General features: G+C 39.3%; 1 protein-coding gene across 1 annotated transcript in view; it reads right to left on the bottom strand.

The window, feature by feature from the left end:
• The window catches only part of JMY (junction mediating and regulatory protein, p53 cofactor), a 64,635-nt gene extending 49,860 nt beyond the window's left edge, over positions 1-14,775 (bottom strand). Inside the window, exon 1 of the mRNA XM_010582860.1 lies at positions 14,380-14,775. Within this exon, the coding sequence (XP_010581162.1) occupies positions 14,380-14,613 (234 nt within the window). The 5' untranslated portion in view covers positions 14,614-14,775. The remainder of the gene's footprint in view (positions 1-14,379) is intronic.
• Between the last annotated feature and the right edge of the window lie 34 nt (positions 14,776-14,809).

The following is a 14,809-nucleotide window of genomic DNA, read 5'->3' as shown; positions in this document are numbered from 1 at the left end:
AATGAGAAGTAAAAACAAATCTTAAAACGCCTTCCCCCTGCTCTCCCTCCTTCCTAGCTCAACTTCACTCCCAATTTTCTCTCCCTCCTCGCCCCAGCAGCACAGGGGGACGAGGAATGGGGTTGTGGTCAGTTCATCACACAGTGTCTCTGCTGGTCCTTCCTCCTCTGGGGGAGGACTCCTCACTCGTCCCCCGCTCCACTGTGGGGTCCCTCCCACAGGAGACAGTCCAACTTTCACAAACTTCTCTGGCATGGGTTATTCCCACAGGCTGCAGTTCTTCACAAACTGCTCCAGCATGGGTCCTTTCCGTGGGCTGCAGTCCTTCAGTCATAGACTGTTCCAGTGTGGGCTTTCCTACAGAGTCACGGCCATCTTGGGGGGCATCCCCCTGCTCCGCCGTGGGCTTCTCCCCGGGCTGCAGGTGGGCACCTGCTCCCCCGCTCCCCTCCATGGGCTGGGGGGGGACAGCCTGACGTCTCACTACGGGCTGCAGGGGCATTCCCTCCTCCCCTGCTCCTCCTCCCCTTCCTTCCTCACTGACCTTGCTGTCTGCAGAGGGGTTTCTCTCACATTCCAATCTCTTCCCCTGCTGCAGGTTTCCCCTTCTTAAACATGTTTGGGTTGGCCTTGGCCAGAGGCAGGTCCGATTTGGAGCTGGAGAAGCTTCTAGCAGCTTCTCACAGGAGCCACCACTGCAGCCCCTCCCCTGCTACCAAAACCCCACCACACAAACCCAAAACAATCGGTTATCTTTTTACTTAGGTTAACAGCTCTTAGGACAGTAACAATTATTCTTGTCAAGTTAATTTACACTGCCTACCAACATGCACCTCATTTCAATACACCACCTGTAATAAAAGTCTGTAGAAAAGTTCTTTTCGAACTGAACTGAGTAAGAAAAATTGAAGTAGTATTTTAATGTAGCCAAGTGAGCCAAAACATTATTTCCATGTATGCATCATTACTGAACAATGCAAATTCTCTCCTCCCACCCGAAATTCTAAATAGAAATCTCAGCAGAACTGTATGTAGATATATATATAAACTTGCTGGAATATAGGCTCATATATAAGGCTCAGGCTTAACGCTGCCAACTCTGACAACAATGTATGGCACACCAGATCTCTTCTGAAAGCTAAAGAGGGGGAGACGTCAACAATTAAAAATTATGTATCTCCTTTTCTGTAAACAAGACTAACATACGTGTAACATCATGGTAAAGTTGCTTTTATTTTAAGATGGTACTTGTCTGATCACCTTACCTTACTGTGTGATGTGGCTGTGCCACTCCTGAGTTACACTGTCATGCCAAATGACTGTCTATAAAAACCATGTACTTGTTTGAATTTAGTATATTACGTAGAATAGCACAGCCACAAATCAGCTACAGAAATCACAGCAAACATGGGCTAATTGCATAGGAGCACTCATTGTACAGGAGTGCTAGGCTTTTTTCTGCTGTTAGTAACAAAGAAATAAGTATTTACATTGTAATGTAATTTGACAAATAAACTAGATCTCTTTACTGTATTTCAAAGTTGTTATGGCACTCTGGGACTCCTTCCCTTTGAAAGGGGCAAAATAACTAAAAGATAAAGTCACTAATGAATCACTGATCAGTTGGCACATGGTAACTCTGAATAAAAAGAGTTCTAGGCAACACCTCACCCTGAAGGCTTGGCAAAGATCTTATTCTACGCATGTCCTAATGAGTTCTAAGTCTTTTTTTTTTTCTGCAGGAGACCAATTCAAAAAAACCCCAAAGCCAGAAGACTCAGAACATACATTACTTAAGTGTTCATGCTGTGCCATAAAATATATTAACTTTTTGTCCACAGACCCTCTTCTGTGCTTCTGAACTATGCTTTATTAGTCAGGAAAACATATTCAAGAGCCTCAAAACAGACAACTGTCCAAACAAACTAATATTTGCATACAATAAATACATTTACTTAGCAGGTATTACAATGCTACTCTTAAAACTCTTCTCTGTGTAAGGTTTGCAATGTCAGGATACAGGCCTAGCCAAATACCCACTCCGCTAAAGAGCAAATGTTCTCTCATGAAAACAAAGGTGAACATTTTGATGGGAAGAAACAAAATTTAAGAGGTATAATCATTGTGACTCTGAAGTCAGCTCATTGGAATCATAACAGCAGCACAGAATTACTCTTACCAGCTTTACAATGCATTTGGCATGGTAGCAGATATTCTCAAATGTCTGATAAATCTTATGTTAGGCTTTTTACATCTAATTCAAAGCAGGTGAAGCATTGTGACAATACCAGATTCAAACCACTGGTATGGGTGAATTTACTTTTTAAAGCTAAGCTGAGCTAATGGCTTGTTCCTATCAAAGGAGATCCTACTTCCCACCCCCTTTTCCTTCTCTTCTTCCAACTCCACCCCATTCCTTTTTCCTTCTGCTCTCAGAAGCCCTCTTCCTCCACTGCACTGGCTTTGGTATTTCTCAGACCCTTCAACAAACTAACTGAGCATCTGGCAGAAAGCTGTTTCTGTAGTTTCTCTTGGATTAATTTACTGAGGTTTACTGAGTGGAATCAGCACACCGCAAGGGCAGAGAAGCACAACAGGAAGGAACACAGAGCTGAAGGGGGGAGCATAGAAAGCAATAGGATCCCCGTCTTTCAGCACTAGCAAGCTGATGATCCAGTTCTTCAGCTCCCTTCAACAACGTGGCTGATGAACCACCTTTAAAACTTGGATGACAGCTGACAGATAACTCAAACAGCCCCCTGTGTGATTTCTCGAGTCTGGTATAGTTCAACACTCTTTCAACCTCTACAGCACCTTACACAATGGTGAAATCACAGAAAGGCAGGTCTAAGAGGGAAACAGCATTTTACACGACTAAATGCAATTTTTAAAGTTTCTAAGCTAAAATAATGCGGCTTTTTATTTAAAAGTTCAATACAACATCCAAAAAAAGCCCAAAAGAAAGAACGCATTTACAAGCTCACTATTACTAACAAAAGGCTAAACAAGATATCAAGAAACTCCTGAAATCCCATATCATGCACACTATTTTTCCTCTAACAGCAAATATCATGTAAACAACAAGCTATTAAATCACTTTCATAACAGCACAACATTTCAGACAAAAGAAATTTATATTAGTATCAGGTGAACACAGACTTGTATTCTGTGGTGTTACCTGTTTGGGTTGGTTCTGTTCCTGTTTTCATGGAGAAATGAAGGGGAAAGGATACACAGTTTAAATGTTATGGAGAAATAAAATCCATGCATGATAAAGCAGCATGATAAAACAGAGTTGAAATAATACATACCATTTACCTATTAATTCAATATTGCAAGTAGTTTGGGATTTTTTAAACTCCTCCCACATAGGGATTTTTTGCTGAATTATACTACTCTGAAGTGACAAAATGGTACAATTTAAAAATCTGACAACTGATGATTATAAACAAATATCACATTACTGAAGGCTGAAGAACTTGGGCTCTGAAGCCACAGCGCTATTTGTAGAAAAATTAGAAACTTTGAGAAACTTTGAAAACTGATCTACAGATTTTCTCTGTCAAAAGTTTCACAACTGAATTAATATATTTCTTTTTATTTTTTTAAATTTCCTTAAAACAGATATAAAGCAATGTTATTTAATGTTTGGTCTGTTGTTGTTTTTTTTTTAAAAAAAGTCCTAATCAAAATTAGTTCTATTTTAAGCATGGCGTTCAACTAGAAAATCCACAGAGGTTCCTTCTAACATAATAATCTATGATTCTAAGTTATTGAAAAATCATTTGCAATACTCTCTCCCTAAAGTAGCTCAAAACAAGTCATGACGCAATGCTGTTATGTGAAAAGTTGTGCTATTACTAATTTTAGATGACCCACATAAATTTTCTGTAAGTCATCACAAACAAATGCTAATTGATTATTTAAACAACATTTTTCAACGGAAAAAAAACAGCCATCCAGTTCCCTCCCACCAGTATCATAGCATTTTTTCCAAAAGGTCATATAAACATTTGTCTACTAACACATTTTGTAAAGTACTGTAACAGTAGCATAAAACAAACAAAATTATCCATTATCATTTAAGAAAGCAGAGATACTCAATTTACTCCAAAAAAATAAAAAACCTTGCTGAATGACTGGAAGTGTTTTATAACACCTTTCCAGGAGCAACTCATTGACAAAAAAGTCCACTAAACATTCAAATTTTTCTGAGTGGGTAATGTTTGTCTGCCCCATATGTAACAACAACAACAAAAAAATCCATACATTTGATAACTTTTACTATACAAATACCACAAACAGAAAAGGATAGAAAGCAAACCCTGAGATAGGGTCTTACCAGTAAGAGGTTTTTAACTGAAAACAACCTCTGCCAAAATGTTTGCAACTGGTGAGTGGAGACATAGGCAGATACACCACCAGTGTTCTATTTACATTTACTCTGAACAGCTCCAGTTGATGATTTTAAAAACTAGCTTGCCAGAGAAGCTGTCTTCACACCAAAACACCTTTCTGCCTACAACTGAAAGAGTTAATCCAAAAGTAAAATCCAAACTGCATAAATGATCCTCTAATAAGAGGTTACTCATAATAATGGACACAGTTGACAAGCAAGAGATCGTGAACAAGGAGACATTTGTGGAGATGTTTCAAGTTAACATCTACTACTGTGTGTTAAAATTCTCTATGAAGTTTTCAGACAAACTAATAATGGTTTGGTTTACATTTCAGGCCCAAATTCTTCAGAAAATGGAAACAGGGCAAGTTTCAACAACAAACTAATTAAAACAAAAACACATTTCCCTTATTAATTTATACAGCTTATGACTGGAAGATACTATGAGATCATCCAATCTCCTGCCCAACAAATTTGGACTATTTTCTTTATTTTTATAATCCTGTTTCAAGTTATGCAAGGGCTTCAACAATTATTCTTAAAGACTAACCCATATTCTAGCAAATATCACCATGAGACTTCTGATGAGATCATACTATTACTTCCTGTAAGGGCGCAACAATTCTTTGTTCATCATTCTTAAAACATTCCTGTATGTTTGCTATTAAACAGCACTGCACTTAAAGAAGGGATTTTCAGTGAACTATCCAAGATCTTTGTTCTGAATGGTTACAGTGATGGTAGTACTATGCAAGATGTACGAGTAATTCAAATAAATTGTTCCAATACATATTAACTTGGGCTCCCTTCCTCAGAAACTCTCAATCTTCTAATCTAGATAAGTATACATTACATGATTAAACCCACAGTTGTCGTCAGCCTCATACACCCCTTCCCTAAAGCGCTATAACATGGTGAATACTAGTAGCAGGACAAAACTTCTGGACACTCAATTTTTAACACAGTAAAACATTTACAACAGCAGAGTATCTTATTTACAAGCTTTTACTACATAGCAAATTAACAGTAACTTGTGATGCATTTTAAAAATAAAGTTAATTTATTTTAACTAGGGTTTTTTTTGCTTGTTTGTTTTCTGGAAAAGAGAGAAGAAACAATATAACTGTTATACTACTGGCAACTCCTAGTACTCCAGTTGCCGAAAATCGCAAAATAGTTTCTAGGTGCAGGTTCCTCTACCAAGTCCGATACATGTTCATTTGTTTCTCTTGCTTTTGTATAATACTAAAAAAATACAATGTGGCATTATAGAATAACGCAGAGTAAAATTATAGTATCACCAGATGTTACTAGTTGATTCTTCTCTGGAGAAAATAAAGGAGGAAAAGGATTGAACCTAGTTAGAAGACACTCTCAACCACTAAAGCAACAGGCTCAAGATCCCACAATCTCACTTTACTCTACTGCCTGTTTAGCAGACAGCAGTCTTGTGCAACAGCTCAGATATAGATGCATAACATCACTTAGTCAATATGTATGTTGGGAATATCATCATTCTTCCTCCCTCTCCTCCTACCATATCTTCCTTCTCTCTCTACCATATTCCTTATGGCTAAGTTTTCATCTCTTGAAAAGAGAAAAAAATTTTGCAGATATATCTTTTAGTTGGACTGAGTCCTCACTTTGACTGAAGTTCTCTCCAGTAACAGCAATATCCTGGTGGGCTGCAATGGTATGTTTCTACTAATATTAAAAAAGGAATATTAAAAGCACCTCCTCAAAGAGGAAAAAACATAGGTGCAGCCACTTCTGAAAACCTCTGCTTTTCAGTGCCTTCTTCAGCTCTGTGGTAGCAGTATACATATTGCATATGTATATGCAATAAACATATAAAGAACATAAACCTCAGTGATCATCTGTAAGCAGTGTCTTGTTGTATCATAGAAAGAAATGTAAAAAGATGAAATTACTAGAATGAATCTGCTTTCAAATTCTAAACCTGCCTGGGTAACACTTATCTCAGCCAGAAACGGAGAGGAAAAAAATGTTACTGGATTAAGAAAGCAATTTTAAAAGGCATTGATTTGAAGGTAAGACATTCAGTTGAAGAGAAAGAAAATAATGCTGGAAAAAATTGAGAAAAAATATGCAAGACAACAAAGGTAAACACGAAGAAAAGGCAACCCAACACCGTCTCTAAAAGCCAAGAAATTAAGCGTGCTGTGAATCCCGAGGAGCACAATGGATTACGAGTGTTTATTACATAGGTTGTTCACACCTCTTCAAAATATGCTGGCATATGAAAATGCTGCAGCTGTGTACCAACTAGAACAACTTTAAACAAAAAACAGAGGAAAGTCTACCTGTACATCTACGGAAACAAAACAATTTGAATTTTGAAGGGGAATATCAAATAAAATAATCTCATCAGCAGAATACTCCCCCAACTACAAGACAGAAATGGCTCCCCAATTCCGGTTTAGGCAGTTAAACAGAGCTTATATTGCATTTTATTTCATTTTTTCTTCTCCCAAGTATTTGGATAAGGAAATGAACTATGAGACTGGCAAACTGCTGTCTTCAGTTTCTAAAAATTAAGTTTAATTACTAACTAAGGGTCATACTGAACAGTATTGCTATGTTCTACAGAATGTACTCTTACTTTTCATGTAAGACTTAAGTTCCGTCAAAGACGACCTAATTTTTCAAGCAGATGTCCTTTTTTTTGTACATATATAATTTGTCCATATTTTGAAGAAACATATGTTATTTTAAGCATTCTACGGTTTTCAGATACAGCCGTAGTATTTATCATCTACAGCTAGCTCTTGTCAAACTAACAAGGCATTAATAAAGCAATGCATGAGGTCTATCTACATGTATATGCCATAACTGCACTGTAGAAAGGGGAAAAAAAGAAAAAAAAATTACTTCAAATTTGAAACAAGTGTCATACTAGGACTGGAAAAGAGACAACACAAAAAGGTTGACAAAAAAACCCAAAAATCTAATTAACCTATAATCAGAAGTCTATAAATCTCTGAAACAATTTGCTGCTACCTATGAAACAGAAGTAAAAGGGTAAGGCAGCAGAAAAAATTAAACACTTACTCAAGAAGATACCAAATGGAAGAAGGATAAAAGATAAAATATTTCCAGTTAAAAGGTGAATAGTTATTTTGCTTAGGACTTAGAAGGTTTTAATACACACACTAAAGAGAGACGCAAATACTATGGTAATGTGGTCTAATGTCCTTTAAATACTGGACTCCTAGAAGCCATTTTAAAGCATGTATTTTAAAATGGTATGTAATCACATCTTAATACTTTCAGCAACTGTGAGTCCACCATATGATTAAGCTGTTGCATATTTAATTATCCTTGCTGCTATAAGGGTCCAAGAATTTCAAGTGATATAGCGCTCTCTACCTTACTTCCATATCTTCCAGTAGTATCATGTCATCATCAAGTGTTTAACTTGTTAAAGTGGACTTACTTATACAGAACTGTATTGGCTTTGTGTGGCAAGGTTTTGGTAGTGGGGGGGGTTGCAGGTGTGGCTTCTGTGGGAAGCTGCTGGAAGCTTCCCCTGTGTCTGACAGAGCCAGTGCCAGCCGGCTCTAAGATGGACCAACTGCTGGCCAAGGCCGAGCCCATCAGCGACAGTGGTAGTGCCTCTGTGATAACATATTTAAGAAGGAAAAAAAAGTTGGGACAGATGGAAACAGCAGCTGGAGAGAGGAGTGAGAACATGTAAGAGAAACAGCCCTGCAGACCCCCAGGTCAGTGCAGAAGGAGGGGGAGGAGGTGCTCCAGGCGCCGGAGCTGAGATTCCCCTGCAGCCCATGGGGAAGACCATGGTGAGGCAGGCTGTCCCCCTGCAGCCCAGGGAGGTCCACAGTGGAGCAGATATCCACCTGCAGCCCGTGGAGGACCCCATGCCAGAGCAGGTGGATGCCCCTGAACATGGTCGTGACCCTGTGGGAAGCCTGCAGTAGAACAGGCCCCTGGCAGGACCTGTGGCCCCCTGGAGAGAGGAGCCCATGCTGGAGCAGGTTTTCTGGCAGGACTTGTGACCCTGGGGGGGACCCACGCTGGAGCAGTCTGTGCCTGAAGGACTGCAGGCCACAGAAGGGACCCATACTGGAGCAGTTCATGAAGAACTGCAGCCCGTGGGAAAGACCCAGTTGGAGAAGTTTGTGGAGGACTGTCTCCTGTGGGGGGGACCCCACGCTGGAGCAGGGGAAGAGTGTGATGAGTCCTGCCCCTGAGGAGGATGAAGCAGCAGAAATAACATGTGATGAACTGACCATAAACCCCATTCCCTGTCCCCCTGTGCCGCTGGGTGGGGGTAGGTAGAGAATCCGGGAGTGAAGTTGTGCCCGGGAAGAAGGGAGGGGTGGAGGGAAGGTGTTCTGAGATTTGGTTTTATTTCTCACTACCCTACTCTGGTTGATTGGCAATAAATTGAGTTAATTTTCCCCAAGCTGAGTCTGTTTTGTCCGTGATGGTAATTGGTGAGTGATCTCTCCTGTCCTTATCTCAACCCACAAGCTCTTTGTTATATTCTCTCTCCCCTGTCCAGCTGAGGAGGGGGGAGTGTTAGAAGGGCTTTGGTGGGCACTTAGCGTTCAGCCAGGGTCAACCCACCACAAGAACACAATTCAGAAACTCACTGAAACACTGAAAACAAAATATCTGTGTGACTTAGATTTTTTTTTCTTTTTTTCAGAAAAGGGGATGGGGGAACTACTCCATATTTAATTCTGTTTATATGAAAATGTATCACAGTATCCTTACTATTGGGTTTGATGCATGATGAATGAGTCAGGTGTGAAGTTACAATGCCTAAAATGACAAGCCTTTAAAATATTTATTAACTTAGGACTAGTTTGTAACAACCAGAAATAACTACTAATAATGCCTGCTATGAATTAGATAAATAAAAAGATGATGGCTGACAAGGATAAACACTGAGAAAATACCTTTGGCTGGACAGCAACAGAAGTACTAGCCAGAGTACTAATAATCTTGTAGTTGTCTCCTAAGAACTTGGAGGCTACTTGCCTGTTCTACAGACCATGCCCTACAGCTGCTGACACACTATATTTTGGTTAGTACTAACTTACAGTATTGGTTCAGTACTTAAATAGCCTATTTACAAAGTATTCAGAAGTGAATCACAACAGTTTTACTGGAAACAAGCGTTAACACTACAAATAATGAGTACATAAAAAAAGCAGCATTCAGACAAAAATAGCTTGGATTTCCAGAACGCTCAGCATTAGTCTTAGCTCTGCTCTGTTCATGTCAACAGGAAAAAAAAAATCCACAATATATTTTATTTTAATCCTCTGTGCTCCCAAAGTTAAACCTGAACCAGTGTTCCCTTCCTTCCTCAGACACCTTATGTATCTTCTAAATCTATATATTGCAGTTAATATACAGGATTCAGTCTTCTTTGCTTCTTGTATAGAAAGATGTTACATTGGTTTTGATAGAAACACTACTGCTAACATTTTTTTGTGTTACTGGAACACTTAATACTTTTTTGTAGTGTTTTGTATTATTTACTTTTGCATTATTTTCAAGTTGGATGTTGAATCTCTCTTTAAATCACATTGTGCCTAGCAGTAGATCATTGAACAGCAAAAGGTCACCTTATCATTGGAAAACTCATATTTTTGGTACAATGCCCCACTACCTACTATACACACATTTATTTTGGAAGTGAACGCACATGGCCAAAAGCAAGGAAATAAAATTCTCCTAGTTACTAAGATGATCCAGAATATTATTCTTCACTAAAATATTAGAACAGATTCAACAAAACCAAAGAACAACCTGCAGATATTATTTAGCTTTTTTAATGTAAACAGAAATACGTGATAACACCCTTGGAAAGCAACAAATGTGAAATTCCATGATTTATAACTCAACCAATTCCTTACCAATTTGTGTGATGTGACAATCATATTTCATTCATTCAAAACAAAAAAACTTGCCTACTAAAGCTGTGCAAAAGTAATTTAAAAAAAAATTGTATCCATACTGATGTAAGAAGAAAATAAAGTGACCACACAGCTTTCTGCCAAACCCCTACATTTTCTTCTCATATAATTTGTTACTGTAACAAAATAGATAAAAGATTCTTATTTTTCCTTAGCCTTTCCAGCCTTTTGAATCAGAAGAAAATTAAGCCAACCAACACAAGATAAAAGTTTTCAGGGCTATTCTTGTGCTTAGTAAAATATTCCACTATACAGGGGAAGGAGATTAAAAATAGCAGTAGGTCCTCAATCTCAAGTCAGTCTTGAGATAGCTACAGAATTCTTCAGGATTTAATTGTGCACTAAAAAGTGTTTCTGAACTTTGTATCAAAGCAATTCAAAAGAACACACACAGAATAGAGATGCAAAATGGTCTTTAACAGTCTGCATGCAGACACTAGAATTCATAGATTTTATAGAGCAACAAGAAAACAAAAGCAAGCCTCTGACTAGTTTTATGACTGGCATTCAAGGTCATATAGACTATCATCCACCAAATTTCAGACTGCCATACCAATTAAGAGCTAGAAGGGACAGGGAGATTCACAGGTGCCATTAATTCAAAGATGCTGAAGTAGGCATGCAATGTAAAGACAGGCTTCCCAACCTCACAAATCACTATGCAAGAGCAAGTAAAAGGATAAGCGTACAATGGAGTATGTTTGTTGGCATGACTAAACCACCAAACCCTCTTAATCATAGGAAAACTGTGACTACATTCAACCTTTTGCCAACATGGCACTGACAAAGAGATAGACGCCATCTTTGATATTACTATACTCACAAAAATTTATAAGCATGTACACTTAGCCTAGGAAAACTCCTTCCATGTTATAGGAGGAACATAGACAGGAAACTGGCAGGAGCAAGCGTACAGAGGTGAACTTCTGCCTTCTATAAGCAAAGTTTGAAATTTTGGAAATACTGGCCAAGAAGCTGGAATCCCAAATAAGGATTCAGTGATATCTTCTCTGTTGAAGTAACAACATCTTTTTAGCTGGCATTAACTGATTCTATATCACATCTCCATTTGGGAGCTTAGACCTATAAGTGAGCACCCAAGGAATTTTTTAAACAGGCATAAACTTAATGAACAAGGGCTCCAAACAAGCGTTAAAAGGTTTTCAAAAATGAGGTGGAACAGAATTTGTTCCTGTAGATACCAGTTTTTACTTTAACATAAGTTAACATAAATTAAATTCCTAAACTATTCCAGAATTAATAGTTTTATCTGAAAAAATAGAAGATGTGCTATTTCAAAACTGCAAGTTATGCAGAAGAAATTCATTCCAGGTCACACAGTTCCTCTACAACTATTTTTCTTCCTCATCTTGGATATGTTTCTACTTGCAACATTCTTCTGGCTTATTAAAGGTTTATAATTGAGACAGAGATAAAAATGACTATTACAAAAAGCAACAATTATTAACTGCTGTGAAAATAAACTGGCTTGTGTGTAACTTATGGAAAGCAACAGATGGCCAAGTAGGGGATGCTGAAACAACTAACACAAGAGGTTTGTTGCTCACTTTGCTTCTCCACCCCAAAGAATCTAATCAACAGAAACTGCAAGCATTTCTCAAGTAATATTCTAACTGCATAGAGGAATCTCTCCTGGAAAAAAGAGAGAGATGAAATAAATAATTATAAATTGTAGAGGCATATTTTAAGATGTTAAGCCAAGGTCTTACTGTTCTAAACTTGGTTTTTGCACAATTTTACATTAATAAAGACCCTCCATATTCATTATGCTCTTAGATACCATTTTGGTTACCAGTGCTGCTCAATCACTTCCCCTCTTCCCCAAAATTTCTTGTAAGAGGTAAAATTGTTTAAACTTGCAGCCATTCAACATTCCTTCAATCAGCTAACAGGCAGAATCAGCTAACCGGAAGACTTTAAGCACAGTGGAAAAGTAAATTGAAGTGCGAGATGAAACATGGATTCAGTAGGTTTTCTTTAAGGTATGAAAAACCTTATTTCAGAAATACCAAGCAGCACCCATCATCCATTGCTTCATTTCCTTAGAATTGCAATGACAAACAATTTCAGTATTTGCTTAAAAGAAAGACATTTCCTGTGGACCAAGTAAACGAATAACAGGTAAGGAAAAGAGAAATCTGAGAGCCAAGAGGGAAAGAGCAGGTCATTCTATTGGTTTCTTTTCTTAAACATGAACTACCTTTAATTAAAGAAGGATCAACTTACACAACTGACAGTGACAGAAGTACAGCTGTACTGACTTTAGGTACACTAGTGGATTCGTTACCATGGGAAAGGAAGGTTGTATGTAGTCAAATACACACATGGGCTCTGCCATTTTGTCTGCACCAAGTTCTGAACATTAACAGAGAACGAGATGACGTAGTTTAGAGATCTTGATGGATCAAGTTTGCATTGCCTATTGATAACTGGTTTCTTTTTTGCCAGTAGTACTGGTGCTAACAAAATAGTAGTTGAGATTCTCCAAGAAACAAATAGTTCTTGCTCAGTAATTCCAAATTAGTGTTTCCTCACAAACACCACGTGCTTTGAGTTAGGTACCCAGTTCCCAAACTCCACATGTTTAACAGGACCTTCTCTTGTCATGCTCAGCTCCTTATAAAAACTGCTGAGCTGAAGGCTAAGTCAATCCAAGAACATGCTCCCAAGCATTCATGCAGTCAAACAAAAAAGCAGAAGACAACATACTTTTCATATGCTCTGGACTAAAACTACTGCAGGAAGACTATTAGACTAATTACTAGTTGTATACCAAAAATAGCGAGGATGAATTCAGCCTTTTAAATAGCCATGAAGAAAAAAGAAAAATCACGACGATATAACCTAACACAACAGTTTGGAAATAAACTTTTACCTGACAACGCTACACTTGGATGCTCTTGTGATTTCATCATTGGTAAAACAATTTTCTCATACTCTGTAACTCCAGTCACTAAGAAAAAGCTCAGCCTGAATCCTACAAAGACTCAATACTATGTCATCCAAACAGACAGCAAGCAGATATGCTCATACTCCACCAAGGAAAAAATGTTCGCCACCACACATTTTTGCGCACACAACATCAGTAGGATATATGCAGGCAGCTGAAGCAGCCAAACTTGACCTATACCCATACAACAGAATTTAGGTGGTGTTTCCAAAACTAAAAAATTCCATAACCTGAATCATACACATAGTCACACCTAGATAGATCCTGGTGGTATATTCTGGACCAACATACTGAAACATAAAAACAAGCATAAAATTCTCCTTTTACGCTGGGGAAATCTGCGTTCTCCTATACGTCAGTCACAAAGATGTGAAAAAATTCTCACACACTGATGCTACAAGTTAGTTAGTAGAATAACCTCAACTACTTTTGTCTAAACAGTGTATGGTATGAGAAAGAGAGATGGCGTGTCCTGAAACATCCAAGTCTTGCCAGACACCAGCAATGGCAACGCAGTAAATACTCACGAGGACCAGACAGCTTGCTTTTTAAAGTCCCAACTCTAAGAACTTACAAGCTGAACAAAAGTTGTAGTTACTCCAATTCCACTGGAAAACATCACCTCACTTGAAACACCAGATTCAGCACCCAGAGCCTGTAGGAACCTAGAAATTTTTGGCCTCGAGTGCCTAAATTGTACTGTCAAAATAAACACCACATGTTGCTGCTCCCACTAAACAGAACGATTCAGACCTCAACACATCCTGGTGCAAAGCACTGCAAGAACAAAAATGTGGGAGCAAAACCTTGCCAAATCCATCAGCTACGTGTCCGCAAACATGTACATCTGAATGCACAGAATAGAGTACTGAGCCACAGTTAGATGACTAGGGAAATCTGCACCCTCTTTAATCCTGGTCCTAGAGACCTTGGAGAGGTTAAGCCTCATTTTCTTAGGAAGATTCTGAAAGCTTTGTCACAAAGCAAGGAAAAGGTAACACCAAGGCGGAGATATCTGGACCCTGCGGTAGCCTCACCTCCTGGATTCGCCTGCGGGCCCGCTGCAGCACCTCCTCGTACCCCTTCTGTCGCAGCTCACTCAGGCTCTCGTAATACTCTTCGGGGTCGTCAGTCTCGGTGAAGAGCACCTGCGAAAGGATCTTCCAGCCGCAGGTATCCAAGCTGTGGACCAGGTAAACTTGCAGTTTGTAGCAGAGAGCGTCCATCTCCTGCTCGGATAGCTCCGGGGCGCCGAACAGCACCGTCCACATGCCCGAGGGCTCCTCGGGGAAGGCAGGCAGGTAGGGCTCCAGCTCCGAGTTCACCGAGCACAGCTGCTGGTGCACAGCCCGCAAGTCTTGGAAGGAGAAGAGGCCGGCCCAGCTGCACTCTTCCCCCGCGGGCTCCGCGTCGGGAGCGGCCGGCTCGGCCGCCTGCAGCGGCGAGGGCGGCGGCGACAGCGCGGCG

Source organism: Haliaeetus leucocephalus, unplaced genomic scaffold (assembly GCF_000737465.1).
Source record: "Haliaeetus leucocephalus isolate CR32 unplaced genomic scaffold, Haliaeetus_leucocephalus-4.0 Scaffold849, whole genome shotgun sequence".
NCBI lineage: Eukaryota > Metazoa > Chordata > Aves > Accipitriformes > Accipitridae > Haliaeetus > Haliaeetus leucocephalus.
Note: the sequence above shows the minus strand (reverse complement) of the source record. Positions and strands in the feature narration are given on the sequence as shown.